General features: G+C 47.4%; 1 protein-coding gene across 6 annotated transcripts in view; it reads left to right on the top strand.

The window, feature by feature from the left end:
* The window catches only part of FRMD5 (FERM domain containing 5), a 323210-nt gene that overhangs the window by 198068 nt on the left and 100224 nt on the right, over positions 1 to 24918 (top strand). For all 6 annotated transcript variants that reach the window (XM_074966676.1, XM_074966674.1, XM_074966679.1 and 3 more), the window contains exon 2: positions 19127 to 19231. In XM_074966676.1, coding sequence (XP_074822777.1) covers positions 19127 to 19231 — 105 coding nt within the window. The remainder of the gene's footprint in view (positions 1 to 19126; positions 19232 to 24918) is intronic.

The following is a 24918-nucleotide window of genomic DNA, read 5'->3' on the forward strand; positions in this document are numbered from 1 at the left end:
CCTAAGCTTATCTTTACCAGCTTAGGTCAAACTTCCCCAAGGTACAAAATATTCCACCCTTTTGTCCTTGGATTGGCCGCTACCACCACCAAACAAATACTGGTTACTGGGGAAGAGCTGTTTGGACACGTCTTTCCCCCCAAAATACTTCCCCAAAACCTTGCACCCCACTTCCTGGACAAGGTTTGGTAAAAAGCCTCACCAATTTGCCTAGGTGACTACAGACCCAGACCCTTGGATCTTAAGAACAATGAACAATCCTCCCAACACTTGCACCCCCCCCTTTCCAGGGAAATGTTGGATAAAAAGCCTCACCAATTTGCATAGGTGACCACAGACCCAAACCCCTGGATCTGAGAACAATGAAAAAGCATTCAGTTTTCTTACAAAAAGACTTTTAATAGAAATAGAAGTAAATAGAAATAAAAAAAAAATCCCCCCTGTAAAGTCAGGATGGTAGATACCTTACAGGATAATTAGATTCAAAACATAGAGAACCCCTCTAGGCAAAAACCTTAAGTTCCAAAAAGATACACAGACAGAAATAGTTATTCTATTCAGCACAATTCTTTTCTCAGCCATTTAAAGAAATCATAATCTAACACATACCTAGCTAGATTACTTACTAAAAGTTCTAAGGCTTCATTCCTGGTCTATCTCCGGCAAAGACAGAATGTAGACAGACACACATACCCTTTGTTTCTCTCCCTCCTCCCAGCTTTTGAAAGTATCTTGTCTCCTCATTGGTCATTTTGGTCAGGTGCCAGCGAGGTTACCTTTAGCTTCTTAACCCTTTACAGGTGAGAGGAGATTTCCTCTGGCCAGGAGGGATTTTAAAGGGGTTTACCCTTCCCTTTATATTTATGACAGGAGTCTAAGCTGCCAGGTTCAGATTTGGCTCTAAACCTTACTAAAGTTTGGGGCATTAGGATCCAGGCTTTTGGCTTGGCCCTAATTTATCTCAAAATGCAAACGTGCCCAGCGTTGGAGGGGTTCCGAGTGTTTGCTGGAGCTGTAAACTGGGGCAGGGACCGTCTTTTCGCTCGGTGTGAATGGACAGTGCCCAACACGAGGGGGCCCCGCTCCCTGATAGCTCCTGCAATAGATCACTGAGATCTAGGGGGCTGGTGTTGGTTACAGAATTTCAATTGGTGGGTCTCAGCCTTTCCTGGACTGTCACTCATGTATGCTGCCACAGGTCAGAGTTCCAGGACCCGCCTCCCATCCAGCCATAAAGAGAAGGAAGGTGGTCACAACCCCCCGGGCGAGGATCCTCCTGGCAGAGTGCTGGGTGGGGGTGAGAGGGTGGAGAAGAGGGAGCAGAGTCATGGCTCCAGCCCATCACGCATGGGCCAGCAGAGGGGTAGCGCACGGCACTATTTCCTTTGCAGGGCCGCAGTAAATTACCACCCCCAGCATAGGAAGGGAGCGCTGAGAGCCACTGTCTGACGAGCAGTTTGTCTCGAGAGGTTCCTGCACTGCTCCTCCCTCAAAATTGCCCATGTGACAGAGCAGAAGCCTAAAGCATTGGGGGAAAGTCAGTCCCTGCAAGGCCTCACTTGGGCAGTCTGTAATAGAAGTGTTAGGAACCCACGTGCCCTGTTTCTGGGTCGTCCAAATTCCTTTCAGTAAAGGGGTTACAAGGAGGCTAGCAGGCGTACTGTAGTTCTGTAGCTGAGACGCTGCTTGTTCCACTGAGGATCCCAGCCATGGGGTGGGTGGAACAGAACAAAGAAACGATCGACAGCAGATACTTGAGACACAAGCGTCATTGGAAAAACAGGAGATCCCCTCCCCCCATCTCACTTTTCAGCTGGGGTCTGACAACTTTTTATTCACATTTCACTTCCTTTTAAAATGATTTAAATCCCTCCTCAGGTAAATCATAGAAGATTAGGGTTGGAAGAGACCTCAGGAGGTCATCTAGTCCGATCCCCAATTAAATCATCCCAGCCAGGGCTTTGTCAAGCCAGGCCTTAAAAACCTCTAAGGAAGGAGATTCCACCACCTCCCTAGGGAACCACCCTCCTAGTGAAATAGTTTTTCCTCTAATATCCAACCTAGACTTCCCCCACTGCAACTTGAGACCACTGCTCCTTGTTCTGTCATCTTCCACCACTGAGAACAGCCCAGCTCCATCCTCTCTGGAACCCCCCTTCAGGTAGTGGAAGGCTGCTATCAAATCCCCCCCGCACTCTTCTCTAAATAAACCCCTTAGAGCTGTAAAGAAGTTTGGTTGTTTAAGAGGGAACAAAAAAAAAAGGCATTCAATACAGTGGCTATATCTTAACTGCACTTAATGTTTACGCATCCCTTTGCAGCCCGGAACTGCAGCATGTGCCTAACTTGAAGGGCTTGAGCAGTCCCACTGAAACCCTCCAAGCCCGCCACAGACACTATCTAATTAATCCGCATAGTTTCCCTGGGAGGTGGGTAAATTATTCCCGATTGTAGATTGGGGAACCTAGGTCATGCCGCAAATCAATGTCTCAGCCGGAGCCCTGCCACTGACCACTACCCACCACTGCCTCCCGAGTCCACCTTTTACTCAGGGTGCATCTGCACTGCAGCTGGAGGTGGATGGACATGCGCTGGCTTGGATCCAGCTAGCATGCTAAAAATAGCCATGTAGCTTCCCCCCAGACCCAGTGGGCTAGCTCAGGTGGAAAGCACCCTTTAGAGATGTGTGCGTATGTGGGGTCATGAGTTAAGTTAGGGACAAAACTAAAGTTGTAGCTTAAGCTAAGGGTGCAGCTAAGGCGCCCTCAACACCAGGTAATTCCTAGTGGTTTTCTCTTATGCACAAACCCCCTTGATGTTACATACGCCAGCCTTACGCAATCACCTTCTGAACGGTAGCTGCCGTACTCACCGGGAAGAGCTCTCTTGGTGTGCGATTGTCTCTTGATCTGCGTTCATGCTAGCTTGAATAATGGAGAAGAGCTCCTTGGTGAGAAGATGTTACATACCATACAGTGCAGGCATCAGATAAATGAATGCACAATTGGCTGGTGCTGACTAGAGGGGATCTGGAGATCTCATTCTGATCAGAATCAAAAGTCCACATGCTGAAGCACATCCAGGGAATGAAAAGAGTCTGGGTTTAAACATTGCTGTGCAGAGTTGGTCTTTTCCTGCTCTTATCGTTTTAATATTTAAGCCTTTATACCCAGCAGTCCCTGGTTAGTGAGGTGCTACAGAGAGGGCTGAACCTCAGCCGCGCACGTGGACACCTCTGAACTTTTCTTTTGGGCCGGGGTGGGGTGTGGTGGAAGGTTTCTGAATTTTGCTGCATTGGTCTCTCTAGCAGATTCCATATCCAGGGATGCATCCCTGCTGTGGTTTTCCTCTTTTGTCTTGCCGCTACTTTGTGCATTGAAGTGAACTGATGGGGTTAAACAAATTCTAGGTCCCGTGGGGTGATTTCATGGCCAGAGACCTATGAGCTGTCTGGGTTCGAGAGGTTCTGCAGCTGATGCAAAGAATCTCAGCCAGCTGTTCAGTAATCTTTATGGGCGGGATGTTATCGTATGTTTATCCTTGATGCAGAAATTTGTACGTGTAGGCTGCAGAGGTTACTGCAGCAGCTGATCAAGAAGCTGAGCTTTGTTGCTTAAAATGCTCTAGGAAATATCTTAAAATTGTGTTTTTTCCATCCTTGTCTAACATTGGAAAGGGCAACAAAGAAATTCTAGGATTTCTCCCAGCCACTTCCCAACATCAGTCTGTACGTTATGCTGGCATAAGCTATGTGGGTGACGGTGAAACTGTAATTTTCCCAGCTGTGTTAATGATACCAACTGATGGAGTGCCCCTTGGTGCACAGTAGCGGTCTGCCTGCAGGACCTTTGTCAGTCACAAGTGTGCAATCAGCAATATATAATAATTGTCAAACTGATTGAGTGAAGGTGGCTTCTCACTGTTTGCAGTCTTGCACAGGAAGTTGGGATTTTTTGTTTTGTTTGTGCTGCAGCAAAGATTGATTAGGGAAAAGCAACTGTTGAAAGGATCCAGGGCCAAATCTGACTTCTGTGGGTACAGAGTTACTCCTCAAAAAGAAAAGGAGTACTTTTGGCACCTTAGAGACTAACAAATTTATTTGAGCATAAGCTTTTGTGAGCTATAGCTCACTTCCTCGGATGCATGCAGTGGAAAATACAGTGGGGAGATTTTATATACACAGAGAACATGAAACAATGGGTGTTACCATACACACTGTAACGAGAGTGGTCAGGTAAGGTGAGCTATTACCAGCAGGAGAGTTGGGGGGGAAGGGGACCTTTTGTAGTGATAATCAAGGTGGGCCATTTCCGGCAGTTGACAAGAAGGTGTGAGGAACAGTGGCGGGATAAACAAGGGGAAATAGTTTTAGTTTGTGTAATGACCCATCCACTCCCAGTCTTTATTCAAGCCTAAGTTAATTGTATCCAGTTTTCAAATTAATTCCAATTCAGCAGTCTCCCGTTGGAGACTGTTTTTGAAGTTTTTTTGATTGAAGAATTGCCACTTTTAGATCTGTAATCGAGTGACCAAAGAGATTGAAGTGGTCTCCAACTGGTTTTTGAATGTTATAATTCTTGACGTCTGATTTGCGTCCATTTATTCTTTCACGTAGAGACTGTCCAGTTTGGGTGGGGGCGAGATCAGAATTAGCGCTTACACTACAGAGTTTTGTTGTGTGCTGTACAAGGCTCAGGCAAGGGTTTGACTCAATTTCTGCTTTGTCAGAACTGCTTGTCTCGTCTCTAGACACAATTGTTGCAATTGCAGCATGAAGAGTTATGGTTAATGCTAATCGCTGTCAGTCTGTCAGTTCAATTGTATGTTTTCCCAGTGTAATCAAACTGCAGTGACATTCGGAACGCAACAAACAATTTAGCTGCACTTGAAAGGTGACAGCAGGTGAAGTGTGAGATGAAAGTAGCAAACGGCAAGGCCAGACACATCCTGAGAAGCTTCACTTTACACTCGCATAATGTGTTGCATTGTTATGATGCCATTGCATCTAAAGCAGTGGGGTTCCCACACCTTGCACAGTGTTGTTACTTAAGGCTGACCAGTGGACAGTAAAAGGTCCGTGGCAAGGGACACAGTGGTCACCATCTCGTTCCCAGCCTTCCAGTTTGGAGGTATCAACAGTGGGGAATGAATGATTAGAGGCTTCCAGGGCACCTGGATAATTAGCAAGGATTAGGGTGGTGTCTCATTTAGTGGTGGACCCCAGGTGGTGGACCCCTTTAGCTTTTAGTGGTGGACCCCTTTAGCTTTAACAAAGAAAATGTCAAAGGCAGACTTGATCGCAGTCTGTAAGTAGCGACATGGGGAACAAATATTTAATAATGGGCTCTTTAACCTAGCAGAGAAAGGTCTAATGTGATCAGAAACTGAAGCTAGACAAATTCAGGCTGAAAATAAGGTGTGCATTTTTAACGGCGAGACTAATTAACACTGGGAGCAGTTTGCAAAGGGTCATGCTGGAGTCTCTGTCACTGACCATTTTAAAATCACGGTGAGGTGTTTTTCTATAAGCTCTGCTCTAGGAGTGATTTTGGGGACGGTCTGTGGCCTGTGTCACCCAGCAGGTCAGACTAAATTGGGGTGGGCAAACTTTTTGGCCCAAGGGCCACGTCGGGGTTGCAAAACGGTATGGAGGGCCGGGTAGGGAAGGCTGTGCCCCCCAAACAGGCTGGCCCCCACCCACTTCCCACCCCCTGACTGCCCCCCTCAGAACCCCCCACCCATCCAACCCCCCTGTTCCTTGTCCCCTGACCACCCCCTCCTGGGACCCCCTGCCCCTAACCCCCCCCCCGGAACCCCCTCCTTCTCTAAGCCCCCTTGCTCCTTGTCTCCGACCGCCCCGACTCCTATCCACACCCCTGCCCCCTGACAGGCCCCCCGGGACCCCTGACCCATCCATCCCCACACACACACGTCTTGTCCTCTGACTGCCCCCTCCCGGTACCCCCGTCCCTAACTGCCCCCACAGGACCCCACCCCCTATCCAACCCCCCCTGCTCCCTGTCTCCTGACTGCCCTGCTCCCCGAACATCTGCCCCATCCGACCGCCCCCTGTCCCCTGACTGCCCCCCGGGACCTCCTGCCCCCTCCTCTCCCCGCCCCCTTAGCAGGCTGCTCAGAGCGGCAGGCTGCAGGGGAGGGGGGAAAGCGGGGGAGAGGCTGGGGACAAGCCTCCCCGGCCGGGAGCTCAAGAGCCAGGCAGGATGGTCCCACTGGCCGGATGATCACAATGGTCCCTTGTGGCCTTGGGATCTGTGAATCTACGTTACTCTGTACAGAATGGTCACAGCCTCTTCCCACATGCTGCCTTTAATGACTGAAACAGAGCCTGGTGAAGATTTACTAGTGTCTGAAGCAGGATTTATTTTGTTTAATACCGTGCCCTTACTTCCTTGTGTCCGAGAGTCAGTCTCACTCTGTGCAGTAGCAGGGGAGAGAGCCCCAGACACTGACTGCATGCATTTAGACTACGTTGGCTCTTGTGACACGCTATGGATAGCTCTATGTTGGAGCGGTGTATGGTGTGGAGAGAAGAAAGCGCACTTCGAGTGTGGGTCTGGGGCTCTCTTTGTACAGCACCGGGAACAGCAGTGTCTGGTCCGTGACCGGGTTGCTAGGTGCTCTGATGATGATAATAATAATGATGAATGAATGCTGTGCTCTACAGTGTAACGAAGTCAGGGTTATGTAAACTGGTGATGAAAGACAGCCAAGAAGCCAGTGAAGCAGGATCATCTGGGAAGGTTGAAAGATTGTGTTATATACAGAATTGGGCCCACTCTCCTAATGGGTCATTGAAGAAACTCATCCCCCCCAGATAACTCTTCCTGCGGATGCCTCAGACAGCGAGGAGCCAATGGCCACCCCCTGTGATTCAGCAAACCATGAAAGGACATGATAGGCTGATGTGACCCTGGACTCCATCTGGAGCCAGTAACTGTCCATTCACCAGGGCTGTGGGCTTTGTTTGGGACAGAAAATTTCCATGCACAGGGCAGAGGATCTAAAAGACACCTGAGACATCTCCATGTTGCCTCTTTCCTGCTCCAATTCTTTGGACTGTGGATTTACAACTCAGAGGAGCATTATGAACTATGGATCCACCTTCCAATCTTTTGGACGGAACCAGAGACTTTACAAGCCAGCTGTCTCTTCCACCACTGCTACACACCTAATACAAGGACTTTGCAATCATTTGTATGTGTATGATCTACTAGCCATTTATAACCCTTTTTCTCTTTTACTGTTAAACCTTAGTTAGTTTACTAAAGATTAGTTCACAGCGTGATATTTGGGTAAGATCTGAGATACATCTTGACCTGGGGGTAAGGAAGTGTCTGATCCTTTGGGATTAGAATGAACCTCACCTATGATGAAATGGGTTTCCAATAACCTCTCACTGTATTAGATTGGGTTGTCTGGGTGGGAGCCAAGGGCTGGGATGCCTACAGGGGACGGTGTTTGGCTTCTAGCTAACCGCTCTTTTGTTACTGGCCTGGTGAATCTAATTCTAGAGCAAACCACCAGCCTTGGGGATAGTCTGCCCTCGGCATGGCCCGTCCCAGGTACCCGGTCGCAGATCCAATTCTAGCTCTGAACTCTGCAGCCCAGGTTCAATGCCGTAAGCTGGGGCAGTGTCACTTGATGAGACCAGTAGCAGCCAGAGATGTAGCTGTGGGTCTGCTCTGCTTTACCGCTGAGCCTCCATGCTGTCAATGGAAATGTATCTAATGGGCTTCAGGGGAGAGGCACACAGTATCTCCAGCCAGGAAATACAAGAGTGGGAGACAACAGGCTGGATTTATAAATATTTAACTCCTCCCTTGAACGTCTGCAGTGTTTGTAAATAGAGCAAAGTGCTGAATAGCATCCATGCCCGGGTTTTTATGTTCTGTGTTAGCGATAGGAATGAGAGGGATGAATACTAAATAGTCAGCAGTAGAGGTTAGCAGCAGAGGCCCTGCAGGGGGCTCCCAGATACCTTCAGGAAAAACTCAAAGAAGCAGCAATGGTGAGGACTAGACATTAGTTCGTGCCATTCTGGCCATGGGTTCCTTTGTGCACACTGCCGGCCATCGCAGCTTCGGGGTTTCTATGACATTGGTTTGTTGCTGCTGCTATCAGAGGAAGGAATTTTTATATTGAGCTGCCTCTTGCATACGTTAGTGAATGGGGGTGTTTATTGTGCTAGTCAGATTGTCACAGATTAAAAACTCATCTGAGAGAAAACAAACACGTACAAAGTGAGAGTCACAGCTCCACATCCCCAGGGAGAGCAGCTGATGTGGTTTCTGTCACTCTGGGCCAGATAAATCCCTGGTGTAACTCTCCAGGAGCCAGTGGAGTTACACCAGGAACAAATGTGGTCCTTTGTATTTATGGCAAACAATGAAGGGGAAAGGTGGGATACGTTTGGCTCAAAAGCCTTTTCGTTTCTTGGTTTTAACACAGGGCCCCTCTCATTTCTAAACACTAGTGCAGAAGAGAACACAGTGCTTAGGGCCCCTAGAAGTCCACAGGAAATTTTCTGATCAGGTTGGGGTGCTAGATGATACAGTGATGAGCACTACAGAGAGCTAAGTCGATGGAACAGACATGAATTTCCATGGACAGATGTGCCCTAAACACGTTCTCTGTGGTTTCCTCCTGTGTGGGAAAGCCCTGCATATGTTAAGCATATACTTTCAGGAGCAGTGGTATTTCTAGTTTGCCCTTGGGGGGGAAGGGCTCCGGCTCCAGCTGAAGGGGGGCCCCTCTGCCGTGTAGGTCATGGCTACAATGCTTGGGGGCCTTTGGCCTGGGAGGAAGGGGATAAGACAGCAGGGTGTTTCCACTCAGATAGGAACCTCTTAAATTTGTCCATGTGGATTTGTTCACAAAACTTGTTCCGGTTCCATTTTGTGTTACCATAATTAGAACAAAGTTGAAAACCAGTTTATTGGACCTTCAGTGTTATGTAAAATCACATAAAATGTGGCCCTGGGTTACACAGACTCTAGTTATTGCTTTAGCTAGGGGCAGTGTGCACTGTTAATTATATTCTAAGGGCAGGCTGCTGGAGCCCCCAGGTTTGACTAATTTCACTGGGAGGAGGTGGCTGTTGATAAATCATTTTGAAACATTCTTGTCTGTTCAAATGAAGCTTTTCGTAAGTCTTTTTAACTCATACACACTGCATATTTCAACATAACCCACTACATAATCAGCAAAGATATGCAAAGTTTTTAAAACCTTCTGCACCTGCAGTAGTGAACTCACTTGTCTTTCTCAGCTCTGTGTGTTGAAACAGTCTTTTCAAATGGTATGTACTGCATCAACCATTACATTTCACGCCCTTCACAACAGCATCACAGACACTTTACGAATAGATCAATAATGGTTGCAACAGGAGAGTCTTTAGACTTGATTTAAACTTAGTTAATGACTCAGTGAGACCAGTTTGTGCTGCAAGTGAGTTCCAGCGGGTAAGGGTGGAAAGAAAGCACAGTTACCAACTGATGCAGTGCTAACAGAGAGCTGTCAAGAATTATTCAGGTCTACAGCTGAGGCCAGTGTCATACATATAAAGGGAAGGCTAACCACCTTTAAATCCCTCCTGGCCAGAGGAAAAAACCCTTTCACCTGTAAAGGGTTAAGAAGCTAGGATAACCTCACTGGCACCTGACCAAAATGACCAATGAGGAGACAAGATACTTTCAAAAGCTGGGAAGAGGGAGAACATCAAAGGGTCTGTGTCTGTCTGGGTGAGGCTTTTGCTGGGGACAGCACAGGAATGGAGTCTTAGAACTTAGTAAGTAATCTAGCTAGAGATGCGTTAGATTATGATTTCTTTAAATGGCTGAGAAAATAAGCTGTGCTGAATGGAATGTAGATTCCTGTTTTTGTGTCTTTTTGTAACCTAAGGTTTTGCCTAGAGGGATTCTCTAGGTTTTGAATCTGATTACCCTGTAAGGTATTTACCATCCTGGTCTTACAGAGGTGATCCTTTTCTTTTTACTGTTTCTTCTATTAAAATGTTTCTTTTCAAGAACTGAATGCTTTTTTTTTTTATTGTTCTAAGACCCAAGGGTTTGGGTCTGTGGTCACCTATGCAAATTGGTGAGGATTTTTACCAAATCTTCCCCAAGAAGCAGGGTGCAAGGGTTGGGAGGATTTTGGGGGGGGAAAGACTTTTCCAAACAACATTTTCTCAGGAACCCAGAGAAACGTTTGGTGGTAGCAGTGGAAAACCAAGGGCAAAGGGTAAAATAGTTCGTACCTTGGGGAAGTTTTAACCTAAGCTGGTAAAAGTAAGCTTAGGAGGTTTTCATGCAGGTCCCCACATTTGTACCCTAGAGTTCAAAGTGGGGAAGGAACCTTGACAGTGCTGCAAGTGAGTTCCAGCGGGTAAGGGTGGAAAGAAAGCACAGTTACCAACTGATGCAGTGCTAACTGAGAGCTGTCAAGAATTATTCAGGTCTACAGCTGAGGCCAGGCCTTAGGGGAATGCTGGCTAGGTAGCTGTTGGGGGACGGAGTGAGACTGCAGTGAGTAGCCTTGTAGGCAAGCAGAATCATCCATGGCATCACCTAGAAAAGTGCCAGTGAGGTTTGCGTCGCGTATGAGGGCTGTGCTCGCAGACTGGCTCTGGAGAGAATTCTGCCTCTGGAGGTTTGTGCAGACCGCAGGTGTGTAAAGCAGGTATCAGAGCAGGGAAATTAGTATAGAATGAAAGACAATGCGGCAAGGTTGTAAAGGAGACAGCCTGGTCACAAGGCAGGAGAATTCTAGGGACAGCCGAGTGATAGTTTCCCAGTAGGAGCAACATGAGTCTCTGAAGAAAGCTCAGAGTAAGTGATCACCCCAGGTTACAAGCTTTTCGAAGCAGTGGAAGAGAATGAGCACTGATTTCCATGCTCAGTGGACTCTACTTGGTGTCCAGGTCACTCTGCCATTCTCCCCTCTGTCACTCTGCTGGATGCAGCAGCTGGATTTCCACAGGCTCATTCTCTGCTGGAGCTGGAACTTCACACCCGGTGTGTCTCAAGCAGAGTCCCTCTCCTTGTCCCCATCACTGCTGACTTCCCTCTATGACTGCACGAGACACTAGTAACCTGCTACAGCAGGATGGGAGCCAATTAAATGCAGCAGACTTGCAAACGGAATAGACCTTGACATGCATTTATACTTGGAAACACAGGTCTGCTGTTGCAAGGGATTGGGGTCAGCCCTTCCACTACTGCTCCAGCCTGACTCTGGAGGCTTGTTGCTAGCCCTTTGGAGAGGTCAGACACCTCAGCAAGTACAGGCTGACGTGGAGTAAGCAAATCATTTCAATATTTGCATAATTCCAGCCTGAACTTATTAACTCTTTAAATGAAGCACAATTGATTTAAAATGCAGTGACATTTACCATAATGTATCAAATGCCAGAAACGCGCTAGAGACAGACCTCTAGGGGTTCCCTGATTGCCTGGCCTATTTCTGGTGAGTGATTATTTGATCAGATAACATATTCATTAAATGGATTTGTAGGAAAATAGAATCCTGTGTTATCTTAAAGGAGCCCTGTCAGCTGTCAGAAGCAACATTTGATCTGTGCAAGATGAAAAGTATTAAAGCACAGCTCATGCTGACTTGAGAACGTAAGCGCAGCCAGGTTACCGAGTGTCTCTGGCAAGGCAAAGAGGTGCCGGAGTGCTTTCAGAACTAGCATACCATGAACGAGACCATGCCAGATGGACAGGCCAGATCCAATGGCTGTGGTGCACTGGCTCCAGATTCTCACTGGTACAGGTAAGAGCAGAATCTGGCCCCCTAGCTTTTTCTCTTGGTAAGTGTAACGGGGTCACGACTCACCACCGCTGGAGACTCCTGCTGGTTGCTCCGGAATTAGCTCTTGTCAGCTGCGGAGCACCTTCTGCGCGTGGTGTCTTGCCCGTTGTCTGCTCTGCTGGTTTGGAAACTGCCTTGCTCCCCACTCGGCGGTGTCCTCTTCAGGACACTGCCCTCCGGCAGTGCCCACTACTCCATTCTCACCCCCTTCCAGGGGGGCGGGGAGGGGGGGAGATAACAACAGTCCTTCGTCTTGCACCTGCCTCAGTGGCCAACCACAACCCCAAAGTCTAGCCCCTCGCCTCAGGGGCAAGTTGCAGTCTGTCTTGGTCACGCTCCTCTGTGGCCAGGTGCAGTGCAAGGGGGAAGGGGGAGGGGAGACCCAGGCCCACCCGCTACTCTGGGTTTTAACCCAGGGACCCGCTAGCGGCAGCCTCTCTCTGCCCTCCTTCTCTCCCCTCTTGTCTGCCTGTCTTCCCTGGGCCATTTCCCCTTTGGCCCACTGCACCTTCTTGACCCTTTCTAGCAGGGGCTGCAGCCTGGCAGGTAACTGGGCCGGAGCTCTCCTCTGCTTCCCCGAGCCTGCCCAGCACTGCTCTGTCTAAGGTGCTACCTCCTTACCTGAGGAGCCAGTCCTTCTCCCTTGCTAGCCAGGGAGAGTCTGCCTTCTCCTTTGCTAGGCGGCCTTTATATAGGGCCCAGTCCGGCCCTGATTGGCTGCCTCTTCCTTAGCCCTGATTGGCCCTCCACAGGCCCTTGCTGATTGGCTGCTGGTCTGCACAGCCTCTCTGGCCTGTTCTAGCCCTTTTCTTCGTGGAGTGGGGCAGTCGCCCCACTACAGTAAGTAAGAACTGCAGTGAGAGAAACCCCTGGAAAGCTCTATGCCTGGAGTCTTTTCCAAGAACACTGCCAGAGCTAGGTAGCATGGCTTGAGATTTCCAGATGTGACTTGTGATTTTTGGGTGCCCAACTGGAGCCGTTGTAAGGGGGCCTGATCGTCAGAAGATGCTGAGCACCCGCCCTCTAGAAATCAGCCGTTTTGGAATCATAGTGCTGGGTTGGGAGCATCATACTCCAGCTTCCTGCCTCTGGAGACTTGGGGCCGGACACTGTGCGTACCTTCAGCGGGCGTTGAGGGCACTCAGCACCACATGGGGTCCGAGTGTTCTTGTTCTAATTAGGTAAGAAGTGAAAAGGAGCGTAACGGCCCCAGTCTCTTTTTTTTTTTTTTTTTTTTTTTAGCATCCCGTCATCTGCAGGAGATGGTGGGAATGGCAGCCTGTGATGTAGATGGTTTGCAATGTTCCGTGTGACTGAACAGTCCAATCTGAGATTTGAATGATCTTGGCAGTTGTTGCAAATGTCTGTATCTTGGCTGGGAGCTGCTTGCTTCCTTCGGGCTCGTTTCTCCTCAAGCTTTGGCGGGCCAGCTTCTGTCATGGACTTTGATACCCTGATGGAGACGATGGCGCAACTTGTTATTATCGCTTGCCAAGATTTCCCATTGGTCAGGATCAATTCCAAATTCCTTCATATCTCGCTTGCATGTGTCTTTATAGCGAAGCTTGGGATGTCCTGTTGCTCTTGTTCCCTCAGATAGCTCCCCATACAGTATGTCCTTGGGTATGCATCTGTCTTCAAACCTACTCAGATGGCCCAGCCAGCGCGGTCGTCTTTGCTTGAGCCGGGCTGTCAAGGTTGGTAAATTTGCCCTTCGAAGAACCTCTGCGTTGGTGACTTGATCTTGCCATTTGGTGTTGAGTATGCGGCGTAAACAGTGTAGGCAGAAACTGTTCACCCTTTTCTCCTGATGAGCACAAGTTGTCCATGTTTCCCCACCACACTTGAGAGCGCTGAGGACGCAAGCTTGGTACACTAGTATTTTGGTCTTGTTGGCAAGGTCTGAGTTGTTCCATGCTATTTTAGGTCATCTGCTAAAGGTGGTGGCAGCCTTTCCAATGCAAACATTTAGTTCTTCATCCAGTGAGAGGTTGGTGGTCACTGTAGAACATAAATAGCTGAACTTTTGGACCTCTAGCTGGTTTATGTTTAAGGTAATTGAAGGATCTTGTGGAACCCCGTGTCCTAATACAACCGTTTTCTTAATGCTGATAGTGAGTGCAAATGCCTGACTTGAAAGGTGGTCCATGAGTTCTTGAAGTAGATCTTCATAGTGGGGTCTGAGGGCAGCATTTTATCAAAGCCACGAAAGCACCTCAGGAATCTAGCACCATTTAGCAAGGTTAGCCTCTAAACTGGCCTGGCATGGGTGCTGCGCTCCAAACTGGGATGCAATGGCAGTGATGGGTGGGGAAGCTTGTGCTCATCCTGTTCACACTGCACCTGGCTTTCCAAGGTGCTCTTAGCCCTTGACTGATTAGCACTATATTCCCCTCCACAAAATATACCACAGAATGAGTCATCAGCATAATGCTTTACTGAGCACTATCTTGAAAATCCATCATTATTTGTAATAGTCTCTCAGAATTTGGAAATGTAATTTCTTTCCCATCCAATCTTGTCTCTTGTCGATTTGGTAAATGGTGAGTTTTCCCCCTGCGGTTCCTAACAGATCTTGAAATTGACACACACACCTTTTTGTTTTTCCATCAGTATTTAGTTTTTCTCCTGAGCCCAGAACACAAGAAATAGACATTGTATGCACCTGCCTCTGTGTCCATAGCACTTGGGGGTTGGAAGGGTTGAGAATAGTGTTTCTTAGGGCTTGTCTATACACACAAATTGCACTCGTTTATCTTAAATCAGTTAAAAAAAGAATTCAGTTACACCAGTGCAACCCCACCAACCTCATGCGAACACTTCTATATTGTTTTAAAACAGCAGCTTACATTGACTTAGCTTGTGTCTGTAAATGTACTGACACCCACTAAATGGTTATGGGCCAAGTTTACACTGATGCAACAGTGTCCAGAGATGATGATGTACTGGGTTAACTAAATCAATAATAAATCACACTGTTGGTTAAATGGATACAGTTCTGTGTATGGACCAATCCTTAGTTAAATGATGCTGGAGAACAAAGAAAGACCAAGTGCAACAAATATTTTTGTAGGTCCTACATTAATATTGGCTTCCCCGTCCCCCCCCCCCCCAAAAAAAAACAAACAAAAAACTTTCAGCAGTGGATTGGAGAAAATTTTGGAAAAATAGTAATCATACTTCTAATCTAGAGGATATATAGGCACTACCCGCTGAGGACCTAAACCTGTGCCTAACTTCATACACAGTCCGCAGCCCCATGGACTTCAATGGCACCACTCTCACTATCTAGAATTAAGCATGTGTCTAAGGCTTTGCAGGACTGGGGCTTCAGGTTTTAATAATCTCAAAATATACCAAGTGTTAGGTCTATGATACTTCAGAATTCCTCGGTAACTCCCAGTCTAGCTGTATTTAGAAATTGTCCTGGCACGTGGGACCTTATAAAACTGCATGGTAGTTGGGCAGAAACCTGTTTTTCATAGACAGCCTGTTCAGCTTCCTACAGGAGTCATCGCCGTGTGTTGATGTCTCTGCTGCAGCAAATGCAGAGCGGAAGCACCTTCACCTGCACACAGCTGACTAGAGAAGCTGCCCAAAACCAATGCCAGTTCCTCTTGGCAGACTAGCTGAAGTGACTCAGGGAGGGACTGAATCGTAAGAACCAGAAAAAAATAGACTATGGCTTAGCCCCCCTAGCCACGCCTCTTAAAACGTTCCGTTTAGCCATGCTGGGAAGCAGAGCTAATCAATGCCATTACACGGACCAGGTATAAACATTGCTACTTTTCCGTAGATGCCTTGTCCTATTCTTAATGGTAATTGGACTGGATGTGCATCCTGTTCTTCCAAAGGAGTTCTGCTGTAATTCAGCAGTGCTTTCATGAATTAGAATGTTTAGAAGCTCCCTTTAGGAGTGGGTGTTTCCTTAGCATGGAGTCGTGAAAGCACTCGCTGGTTATAGATAAATATAGACTTTAACAGCACACAGCAATGCAAACCAGTGTTGAGCAGGAAGGGAAGACGAAATTAGTCTCAATATCTCAGTAGAAAAGGAGAGAGCGAAAACAGGTTTGTCATAAATATAAAGGGAAGTGTAACCACCTTTCTGTATACAGTGCTATAAAATCCCTCCTGGCCAGAGGCAAAATCCTTTCACCTGTAAAGGGTTAAGAAGCTAAGGTAACCTCGCTGGCACCTGACCCAAAATGACCAATGCGGGGGCAAGATACTTTCAAATCTGGAGGCGGGGGGGAAAGGCTTTTGTCAGTCTGTGTGATACCTTTGCCGGGAACAGATCAAGGATGCAAACCTTCCAACTCCTGTAAAGATAGTAACTAATCTAGCTAGAAAATACGTTAGGTTTTCTTTGTTTTGGCTTATAAATTTGTTGTGCTGGAGGGAATGTGTATTCCTGGTTTTGTGTCTTTTTGTAACTTAAGTTTTTGCCTAGAGGGATTCTCTGTGTTTTGAATCTGACTGCCTGTGAGATTATCTTCCATTCTAATCTTAGAGTATTTCTTTTATCTTTGTTTTGTTCTTCTAATAAAGTTCTGGTTTTTTTTAGAATCTGATTGGGTTTTTAGGGTCCTAAGAAACCCAAGCTGGTCTGTGTTCAACTTGTTTATTCTCAAGCCTCCCCAGGAAAGGGGGTGTAAGGGCTTGGGGGGATAGCTGGGGGAAGAGGAACTCCAAGTGGTCCTTTTCCCTAGTTCTTTGTTAAAGCGCTTGGTGGTGGCAGCATACCCTAGTCCAAAGGCAAAGATTTTGTGCCTTGGGGAAGTTTTTAACCTTAAATGGTAGAAATAAGACTAGGGGGTCTTTCATGCGGGTCCCCACATCTGTACCCCAGAGTTCAGAGTGGGGAAGGAACCTTGACAAGGTTAAAAATAAATGTTAGTCCTTGAATCATAAAATAGTGAAAGACTAAAGAAACTCAACCTGCTTAGTTTATCCAAGAAGAAGCCAAGAGGGTACTTGAGCATGGTCTGCAGGTACATAGGTGGGGAACCGATTTCTGACACTAGGTGGCTCTTTAGTGGATGAAGGCATAAGGCTCCTATGGCTGGAAGCTGAAGCCTGACAAATTCAGACTAGAAAAAAGGTGCAAATTTTTAATAGCGAGGGAAGTGAACCCTTGGAACAACTTGCTAGGGGATGCGGTAGATTCTCTATCACTTGGGGTCTTTAAACCAAGACGGGATGTCTTTCTAAAAGATCTGCTCTAGCTCAAGCAGAAGTTGTGTTTGATGCAGAAATCACTGGGTGAGGTTCTCTGGCCTGTGTTATGCAAGAGGCCAGACCGAAGGATCATATCTTCTGGCCTTAAAGTCCTGTGAGTCTATAAAAACATCAGTGCAGTGTTCTGCTGCTTTACTGTTTGAAAACAGAGTGGTAATCTTACAGCTTCTGCGGTGGAGCCGTAACGTAGAATGCTGGACAACAGAAATTAGGAGGTGAGATACCACGGTCTGAGCAGAGCACTGTAAACTGGACATTCATGAGTTCTAATCCCAGTGCTAACAAATGGCTGCCGCTCTGAAAATCTGCGGATATCCCCACTTTCTATTCCGGGGAGCAGGTATCCATGCAGGGCTCTACAAACAGTTTAAACCCCTTCCTCCATACAGTTGAGGTCTCCTCATCGAATATCAGGGTTGGAAGGGACCTCAGGAGGTCATCTAGTCCAACCCCCTGCTCAAAGCAGGACCAATTCCCAATTTTGCCTCAGAACCCTAAATGGCTCCCTCAAGGATTGAGCTCACAACCCTGGGTTTAGCAGGCCAATGCTCAAACCACTGAGCTATCCCTCCTCCCTCAAAGCTTGGGAAAAGAAATATGCCTTGCAATGTGACCTAAAGGCCAATGTGGACTTATGTAACCTTATGAGAGAAGCTAGTTGTACCCGTGTGAACAAAGGATGGCATCACAGGGGGTTGTGAGAGTTAATGTTTGAAAAGTGCTACATAAATGCTAAATATTATTGAAGCAAGTGAAAGGAGAATTACTAAAAGCAGGAAATTTGTGAAAACAGACGTGAATCTCTGGCAAGATGTTTATAAACAACAGTGAAAACATTCCCTTAGAAGTATCCAAGAATGTAATTACAGTGTGTCAGAGCATCATCATTGTTCTTTCTTAGGGTGGACTGGCTCCAGTGACAGCCATTCCATGGAAAAAATGAAACAGGGTTACTTAGGAGCAGTTTTCTTACTAATAAATTACGTGCCTGCTAGTGAAGTGTCAGACTACAGGCTGCAGTGTTCTTCTGCGAGGAGTCTGTTGGGGAATGAGGATGTGATTGGCTGGATGCAAATACTGGCACACCTGCGTGAACATTTGAAAGGGGTTTTTATTGAATTGGGAAACCATCCGATAGATGGTGATTGAAATAAAATTAAATGGGGCCATTTGCGTGATCTACTGCCAGGCCAGCAGAAGCCTGGCGCAACTTGGAGTTAGCGAAGGGAAAGGAGTACCCACACTGAGGCCCCAATTCAGCAAGCACTAACACACATTTAACTTCAATGGGATTTAAGCATGTGCTTTTAAAGATAAGAACATTCTTAAATGCTTTGCTGAATTGGGGCATCGGTCACTAGTGGCCCACGAGTTGGTAGAGTCTGAGCTGAGCAACAGAAGGAAGATAATTCAGTTCGGGTTGATAGTTTGTTCCATTGTGCATAATATTGGAGCATGTCTGATCATTCAGATCACACGTTCTCCTAAAACCTGGGACACAGGCAGGGTAAGTCAGTGTGGAGCAGCCTGGACTCAGAACTTCCTTCTTTCGTCAACCTGAGCTAGACTCCACTTGATTGCAAAAGTTGTGGGTATTTCACATAACCCAGAAACATTCCTGTTAATAATAATCCTGAGTGCTTAGTGTGACAATTTTACATTTCTCAGGCCAGGACCAATAAGATAAAAACACAGTGGGTTCTACTCTCAGTTATACCTGTGCAGCCCTAATGACATGAACGGGACTTCTCTGTGGTGTAGGGGAGAGCAGAATGTGACCCATTGAGATGAATTCATCTCTGATAAAACTCCAGGGAAGTTAATGGGACTAAACCAAACCTGGGTGTGATCCTAGGTTTCAGATGGCCGAGCGTATTGGTATGTCATGCTCCCACTTGCAAATCCTTCACCATCTTGTTTCCAGCAAAAGCAAAGCCTGCTGGGTGTACTGTTGAGTATTTCAGTGCTCTAGGGGAGCTGTGCTTTTGCTTTTTAGTTAAACGTAGCAGGCGTGTGTCTATCCATTTGTAAATGCAGTTTCTTTATCTTGCAGAGAGATGCCAAGGGTCAGTATTTGTTTGACCTTCTCTGCCACCACCTAAACTTACTGGAGAAAGACTACTTTGGAATTCGGTTTGTGGACCCAGACAAGCAAAGGGTAAGTAGCAGCCAAGTTACGAGCTACACTAAGATCTGTTTCCAAGACATGCTTGGATAGTCTGGAGGAATTTTCCCTACAGTAAACCTCTAAGGCAGTGCTGCTCCAGGTACATGTCACAGTCCTTAGCTGGGGAAAATATACCCTTTCTGTCTGGGGTTTGTATTTGTATTTTTTCTTAGTGATTCACTATTAAAAAAAAAGAGAGAGAGAGAAAGAGAGAGAGAATTGTTGTTTTTCATGAGACTAACAGCCACAGTGCAAAACAAACAGGGAAATAAACTGTTTAAAACAGAAATCAACCCAGCCCTTTGTCAGGAGTCTTTCTCTACAGCTTTTCCTGTCTCTGCTGTTCTGCAAGAAGACCAGCCTGAGAAACTGTATATACCCCAATGGGTTAATTGGTAGGGTAATGCGGTCCACCTGTCAATCAAAAAGCCAGCGGTCTCCCTCATTCACACTGTACCAGGGGAGGAGTCTCATCTGCTTCCTTTCATTACAAAAGTATGTTTTGATACTTTCTGTTCCCTCAAGCATTTCAGAGCCTGTGCGGCTCTGAGAGGGGAGCTGGGTCTCATTCTGTCTCATGCAACGGAATTATTCACTTAGGCTGTGATGTGTGAACCAGAAAGAACTCAGCAGGAGTCACAGATCCCAGGATGAGCTGGCACTTAGGAAAAAAATCTTTTCATTTGTAAAATGAGCAGATAGGTAGGGGCGAAAAGGAGGAGCAGACATGGAACTTCCTAATGCCCATTTTTTTCAGGGTAGCTTTACCAAGTAGAATCACAGAAGATCAGGGTTGGAAGGGACCTCAGGAGGTCATCTAGTCCAACCCCCTGCTCAAAGCAGGACCAATCCCCAATTTTTTTTGCCCCAGATCCCTAAATGGACCCCTCAAGGTTTGAACTCTCAACCCTGGATTTAGCAGGCCAAAGCTCAAACCACTGAGCTCTCCCCCTGCCCCCGGAACCACATTTTCACATAGAGACTGAAATGCAACAATCCCCTCTAGGGTAGGAAATAGAGCAGCTGCTACCTGGGGCAATAAAGTATGAGAAGAAAAAATACAGTATGTGGAAGCTTGATAGAGAAGACTTCTAGGTTAGGAATTGGCTGTGCATTGCATTCATGAGATTGTTTCAGGCAGCAGGATGATGGGCGCCGATGATACAGTGCAGTCTGCGAGCCCCAATCCATGCATGTTTGCAATGTCCCATTCAAGTCAAAACAACTCTGCCCAGGTGCAGGGGTACACAACAGTGGTGGTTACTGCAGGAACAGGGACTTGCTGAGCTGTGCCTTTGTGGCTACGTATAATGAATATCACAGTATCGCCAAGAACTCAAATGTGTGTGTGTTATTTCTGCCACTTCTCAAGGTTAGTTTTCTACATTAGATTAATATTCCTTTACAAACACACAAAGAATGCAGAGTGTGTACACGCATACAGCACGTGCCACATGAGCACCCGAAGTGGATGGGTTGGAAGCTCTGTGTACCTCCCAACTGGTTTTTACTCTGATGGTAGCACTGAGTTTGCTGCTGAGCTTAAGACCTTTCCCAAAAGCCTCAGAACAGGAGTAATGTCTGTTCCTGCTCAGTCCCCTTGCACCCGTCACGGCGTCAGAGAAACAGCGAGGATACGCAGGGGAAGAGAACTTACAGCGCAGCTCCCTGAAGAGTGAGGTGGTGCCATGAGCTGTCCTTGTTGAACAGCTGTTATGGTTAATTCCCACTAAGCACGGGGATGGCAGTTTGGGTCTTTCACTTGTCTCCTTTTCCTCTCCCAGTGGAACACACACCAGTGCCCAGGAGGCTCTGCTTGCTGTCTCTTAGGCACTCGCTGGTTTTTGTGCTCCCTGCCTCCTGCCTCCGCGGCTAAATTCCTGGCTAGCAATGATGCAGCAGCATCAGTGGCCTCGATGTGTTTCCTGTGCATTCGTGATCAGCTGACTCCCAATGCCTTTCCTTAACCCTGCAAGTTTTTTTCTGGGCACTTGTGCTTCCAATGCTCCTCTCTGAAATCTCTCCGACCTTTCTTCCTGCTCATCAGTGTCACGGGCGATGAATAACCTCATTTGAAGGAGCGGCTGAATTCATAATGGGCTAAAGTATGGTGGCTCTTTAACGGTGGAGAGCAACATTTTTCTTGCAGTGATTCTGACTGATCACTAACTGCCACTCTGGTTGTGTTGCCTCTTTGTTTTCCTGCTTGTTGGCAAATAGCTTCTTTAAATATATGTACAGATAAGGCCTTGCGTGTGATACACTGGAGTGTGTTGTCTGTTTGCATGGCCATTGAAAAGGGACCACCCTACAGAAAATTGCATGCACCATGAGTCCACACAAAGGCTAAGAAGTGCCTCTGGGAATTTCTCCGTACATATTAATAGACTCAAGCAGTGACATTGTTTCTTCTATCGAAATGTCTGCACAGCTGGTTGGGATGGAGGCCTGGAGAACATGAGCTGTTTTGTCTTGTCCACATTGAAGTGATAATGGCATTTAGTGTGAAAAAAACCCTGGGCTTGGTCCTGACATCACTGACCACACGTAGATCAGAAGGACCTCTGCTGAAGTTGTGCACTGAGTTGGACAATTCACGTGGCTGTGTGTGGGGTTATGGCATTGTTAAGGCCTGGAAGATTCTGGATGCAGAGTTCAAAAAGAGCTGGTCAGGTGGACCCCGACCCTCGAAATGGGCAGGGTTGGCCTCAGAGGGTCACCAGCACCCTTGGGTTGTGTTAATGTCCTCCTTTTTGTCGTTGCTTTTCTCAGGGGTGTTCTGAGCCCATTAAAGCCGTTGCAGTTAAATTAAAGGGCACAACGGGCTGGTGTGTAGTATGATGGGAGGCATCACAGAGCTCAGTGGAGTGACCCCAGTGTCAGACTGGCTTCAGTGTGACCAGAATCGAGGGGGCTGAGCAGGAAACATTTTAACCTCTGCAGCTAAAATGTGGCCGTTTTGTTATTAAAGAGCTGCCTAGGCTTTGCATTTCTCAGTTATGAGCACCGCATTGAACACCTGATGAATGGGGCGGCCTCCTCAATCCATTATCACTGGTGCACAAGTAAATAATTCTTATTGGAAAGCAAACCCTTGCTGCTCAGTGACGTGACTGATCTGAGGCGTGGGCAGCTGTGGGGGCTTGCTGGAAACAGATGTGCAGCCAGGCTTGCGTGCTGCCTTCTCAGTGTGTCTGGGGTGAATTCGGAGGCACAAAGCTGACTCCAGTGTTCGCAGGCTCCAGGAAGTGTGATTGTACCAGCTGAGTACATGCCTGGCAGAGAGTTCTGGGCCATACAGAAAAAGTATCTGATATTTATTGCAAACGTATTTATTTGCGGAGTATGGCCAGGCTTGGCAAGGAAACTGTTCTGTGTAGCTACAAACCGTCAGCAGTTTAGAAATGGTGGTTTGAGACACTGTGGAGCCAGAAACAGAAGAAACAGTGGTTTTGAAATTTTTCTCATACCATAAAAATCTTAGAAATTGGTGATGGCTTCTGATGACGGGTGCCCTGAGCCTACCCCAGCTGGGGCGAGGGTCCTCCCCTACCAGAGGTGTCCTGGTGTTTACCTGATCCAGTGTGACGTGTTCCAGGTGATGGGACTTTCCCCACTTCCCTGGGGGATCTCAGACACCGCTCGCTGTTGGGGAAGGTTTTTCCTGACGCGCTGCTGACATTTCCTTTCCCTTCATTCAATCCCATTCCTCCCTTGGCCACCCGAAGAAATTCTCCCTCCGCAAGGACTCAGCTAAGGCCTCCAAGAGCTCGAGCTGCCCTCAAGGAAAGGGGGGGGGGGCGGCGTGCTGCCCTAGCTGGGGTGTGCCGTGTCCTGCATGTGTAAAGGGGTCTCGTACGAACGGCTTCTCCAGCAGCGGCACTGCTGCTGTACTTACTACGTGATGCAAGTGTTCTGGGTGCCTTTTGAGCAAGGCAGCTCCTGGCTCTTGGGGCATGCCCGCTGTTTCCTCAGGATGGTTCTTCACATTGCCTGCAATGTTTTGTGTTAACTGACCTGTCCCTTGACTGCTGTGATATCATTTTTCTCTGTTATGTGGTGGTACCTCTCCCCAGGCATTTGTTAGCCCCCCTCTTCATGCCTAGGAAAATCTTTTAGTTTCTTGCATCTCCCTTTAAGTTGGGCCACAAACATGAGCAGCAATGGTGGCAAAAACTTGCTGCAGTAAGGACCTCGGGCTTCTTTTTGGAAGGTGCTGTCAGAGTCACTCCAGAAAGACAGGCCTCAAGTGTAACCTACTCTGTCATGTTATAATGAAAGGTGTGCTTTTTTTGCCCCCTAGCTTACGCTGGGGGATTTCAATCGATCATTCCAGGCAGTGCCAAGGGGAAAAGGCATTTTGCAGACGCAGCTGAGCTAATCGTACATCCCAGCGCTGTTTGCCTGTATCTCTGGCATGGCAGCACAGTTAAATAACAAGAACCATCCCTTTAAAAGAGAGGTGTTTGTGCAGGACAGGGGGAGGGATCCAGCAGGCTTGGGGCGTAGCTGCAAAATCCTCCCGCTGCGATTTGAAAGAGGCAGTTTCTCAGATAGGGAGGGGTTTCTCACAGCACGCATCCAGGTGTTGGCGTACATGTTTGTAGTGCAGGATCGATACTAAGGGTACTAAGGCCTATGCTGGAAATGCTGCAGCTGAACCTGTGGGTTCTTCCATCCCTCTGAGAGGCGGTAGCTAGATCAACAGGAGTCTACACTGGGGCTGAGGTCGGCTTAACAACTTCTCAGCAGTGTGAGCAATGTAGCTAGGTCAACCTACGTGCCTAAAGGTGCCCCCTTTGGTTTTAATCATTCAGAATTGGAGTGAATCATAGAATCATAGAATCATAGAATATCAGGGTTGGAAGGGACCCCAGAAGGTCATCTAGTCCAACCCCCTGCTCGAAGCAGGACCAATTCCCAGTTAAATCATCCCAGCCAGGGCTTTGTCAAGCCTGACCTTAAAAACCTCTAAGGAAGGAGATTCTACCACCTCCCTAGGTAACGCATTCCAGTGTTTCACCACCCTCTTAGTGAAAAAGTTTTTCCTAATATCCAATCTAAACCTCCCCCATTGCAACTTGATAGATGATAGATGAACTTGATAGTGATAGATGTCTGTTTTCACAACACAAAGCACATGTCCAGCTGTCACACGTGGGTGTAACCCGTGGGCCTAGACATTGACAGGGTCCTGTCAGCTCGCTATGCTCTGTAAGGACTCAGACCGTCAGGTGATACAGAGCTCCAGACACCAGCTAATGGAAGGTGCCCAAGCCGAAGATTAATGTGTTTGGCACGTAACCTGACTGATCTGTTGTTGCAAATGGAAACCTGCACCTGACCTTGGGATGCTGCAGCTAGTAAAGCAAGGGGAAATATTTCCCAACTGTCTTGTGCTTCACCTCGGCAACTGCTTCGAGATGCCAGCAGAAGAGACTGCTGTCCGGCTGGCAGAGTTCTTGCTCAACCCGGCAAGATAAAACGCTCCCACTCAAATGGACTTGGATGGTGATACCTAGTCAGATGTAATGGTACAGCTGAGAGGAAGTGGGGCAAACTCCTCCATCTCGGCGAAGCGCAGAGCGAGAATTGTAATAGAAATGTGACGTGGTCTCTTGGGTTCCCGGGGTCTAAAGGAGCAAGGGCAGAGGGGAAACTGCTGGCTGGTCAAGCTC

The sequence above is a fragment of the Natator depressus genome, chromosome 10 (assembly GCF_965152275.1).
Source record: "Natator depressus isolate rNatDep1 chromosome 10, rNatDep2.hap1, whole genome shotgun sequence".
In the NCBI taxonomy this organism is placed as follows: Eukaryota; Metazoa; Chordata; order Testudines; family Cheloniidae; genus Natator; species Natator depressus.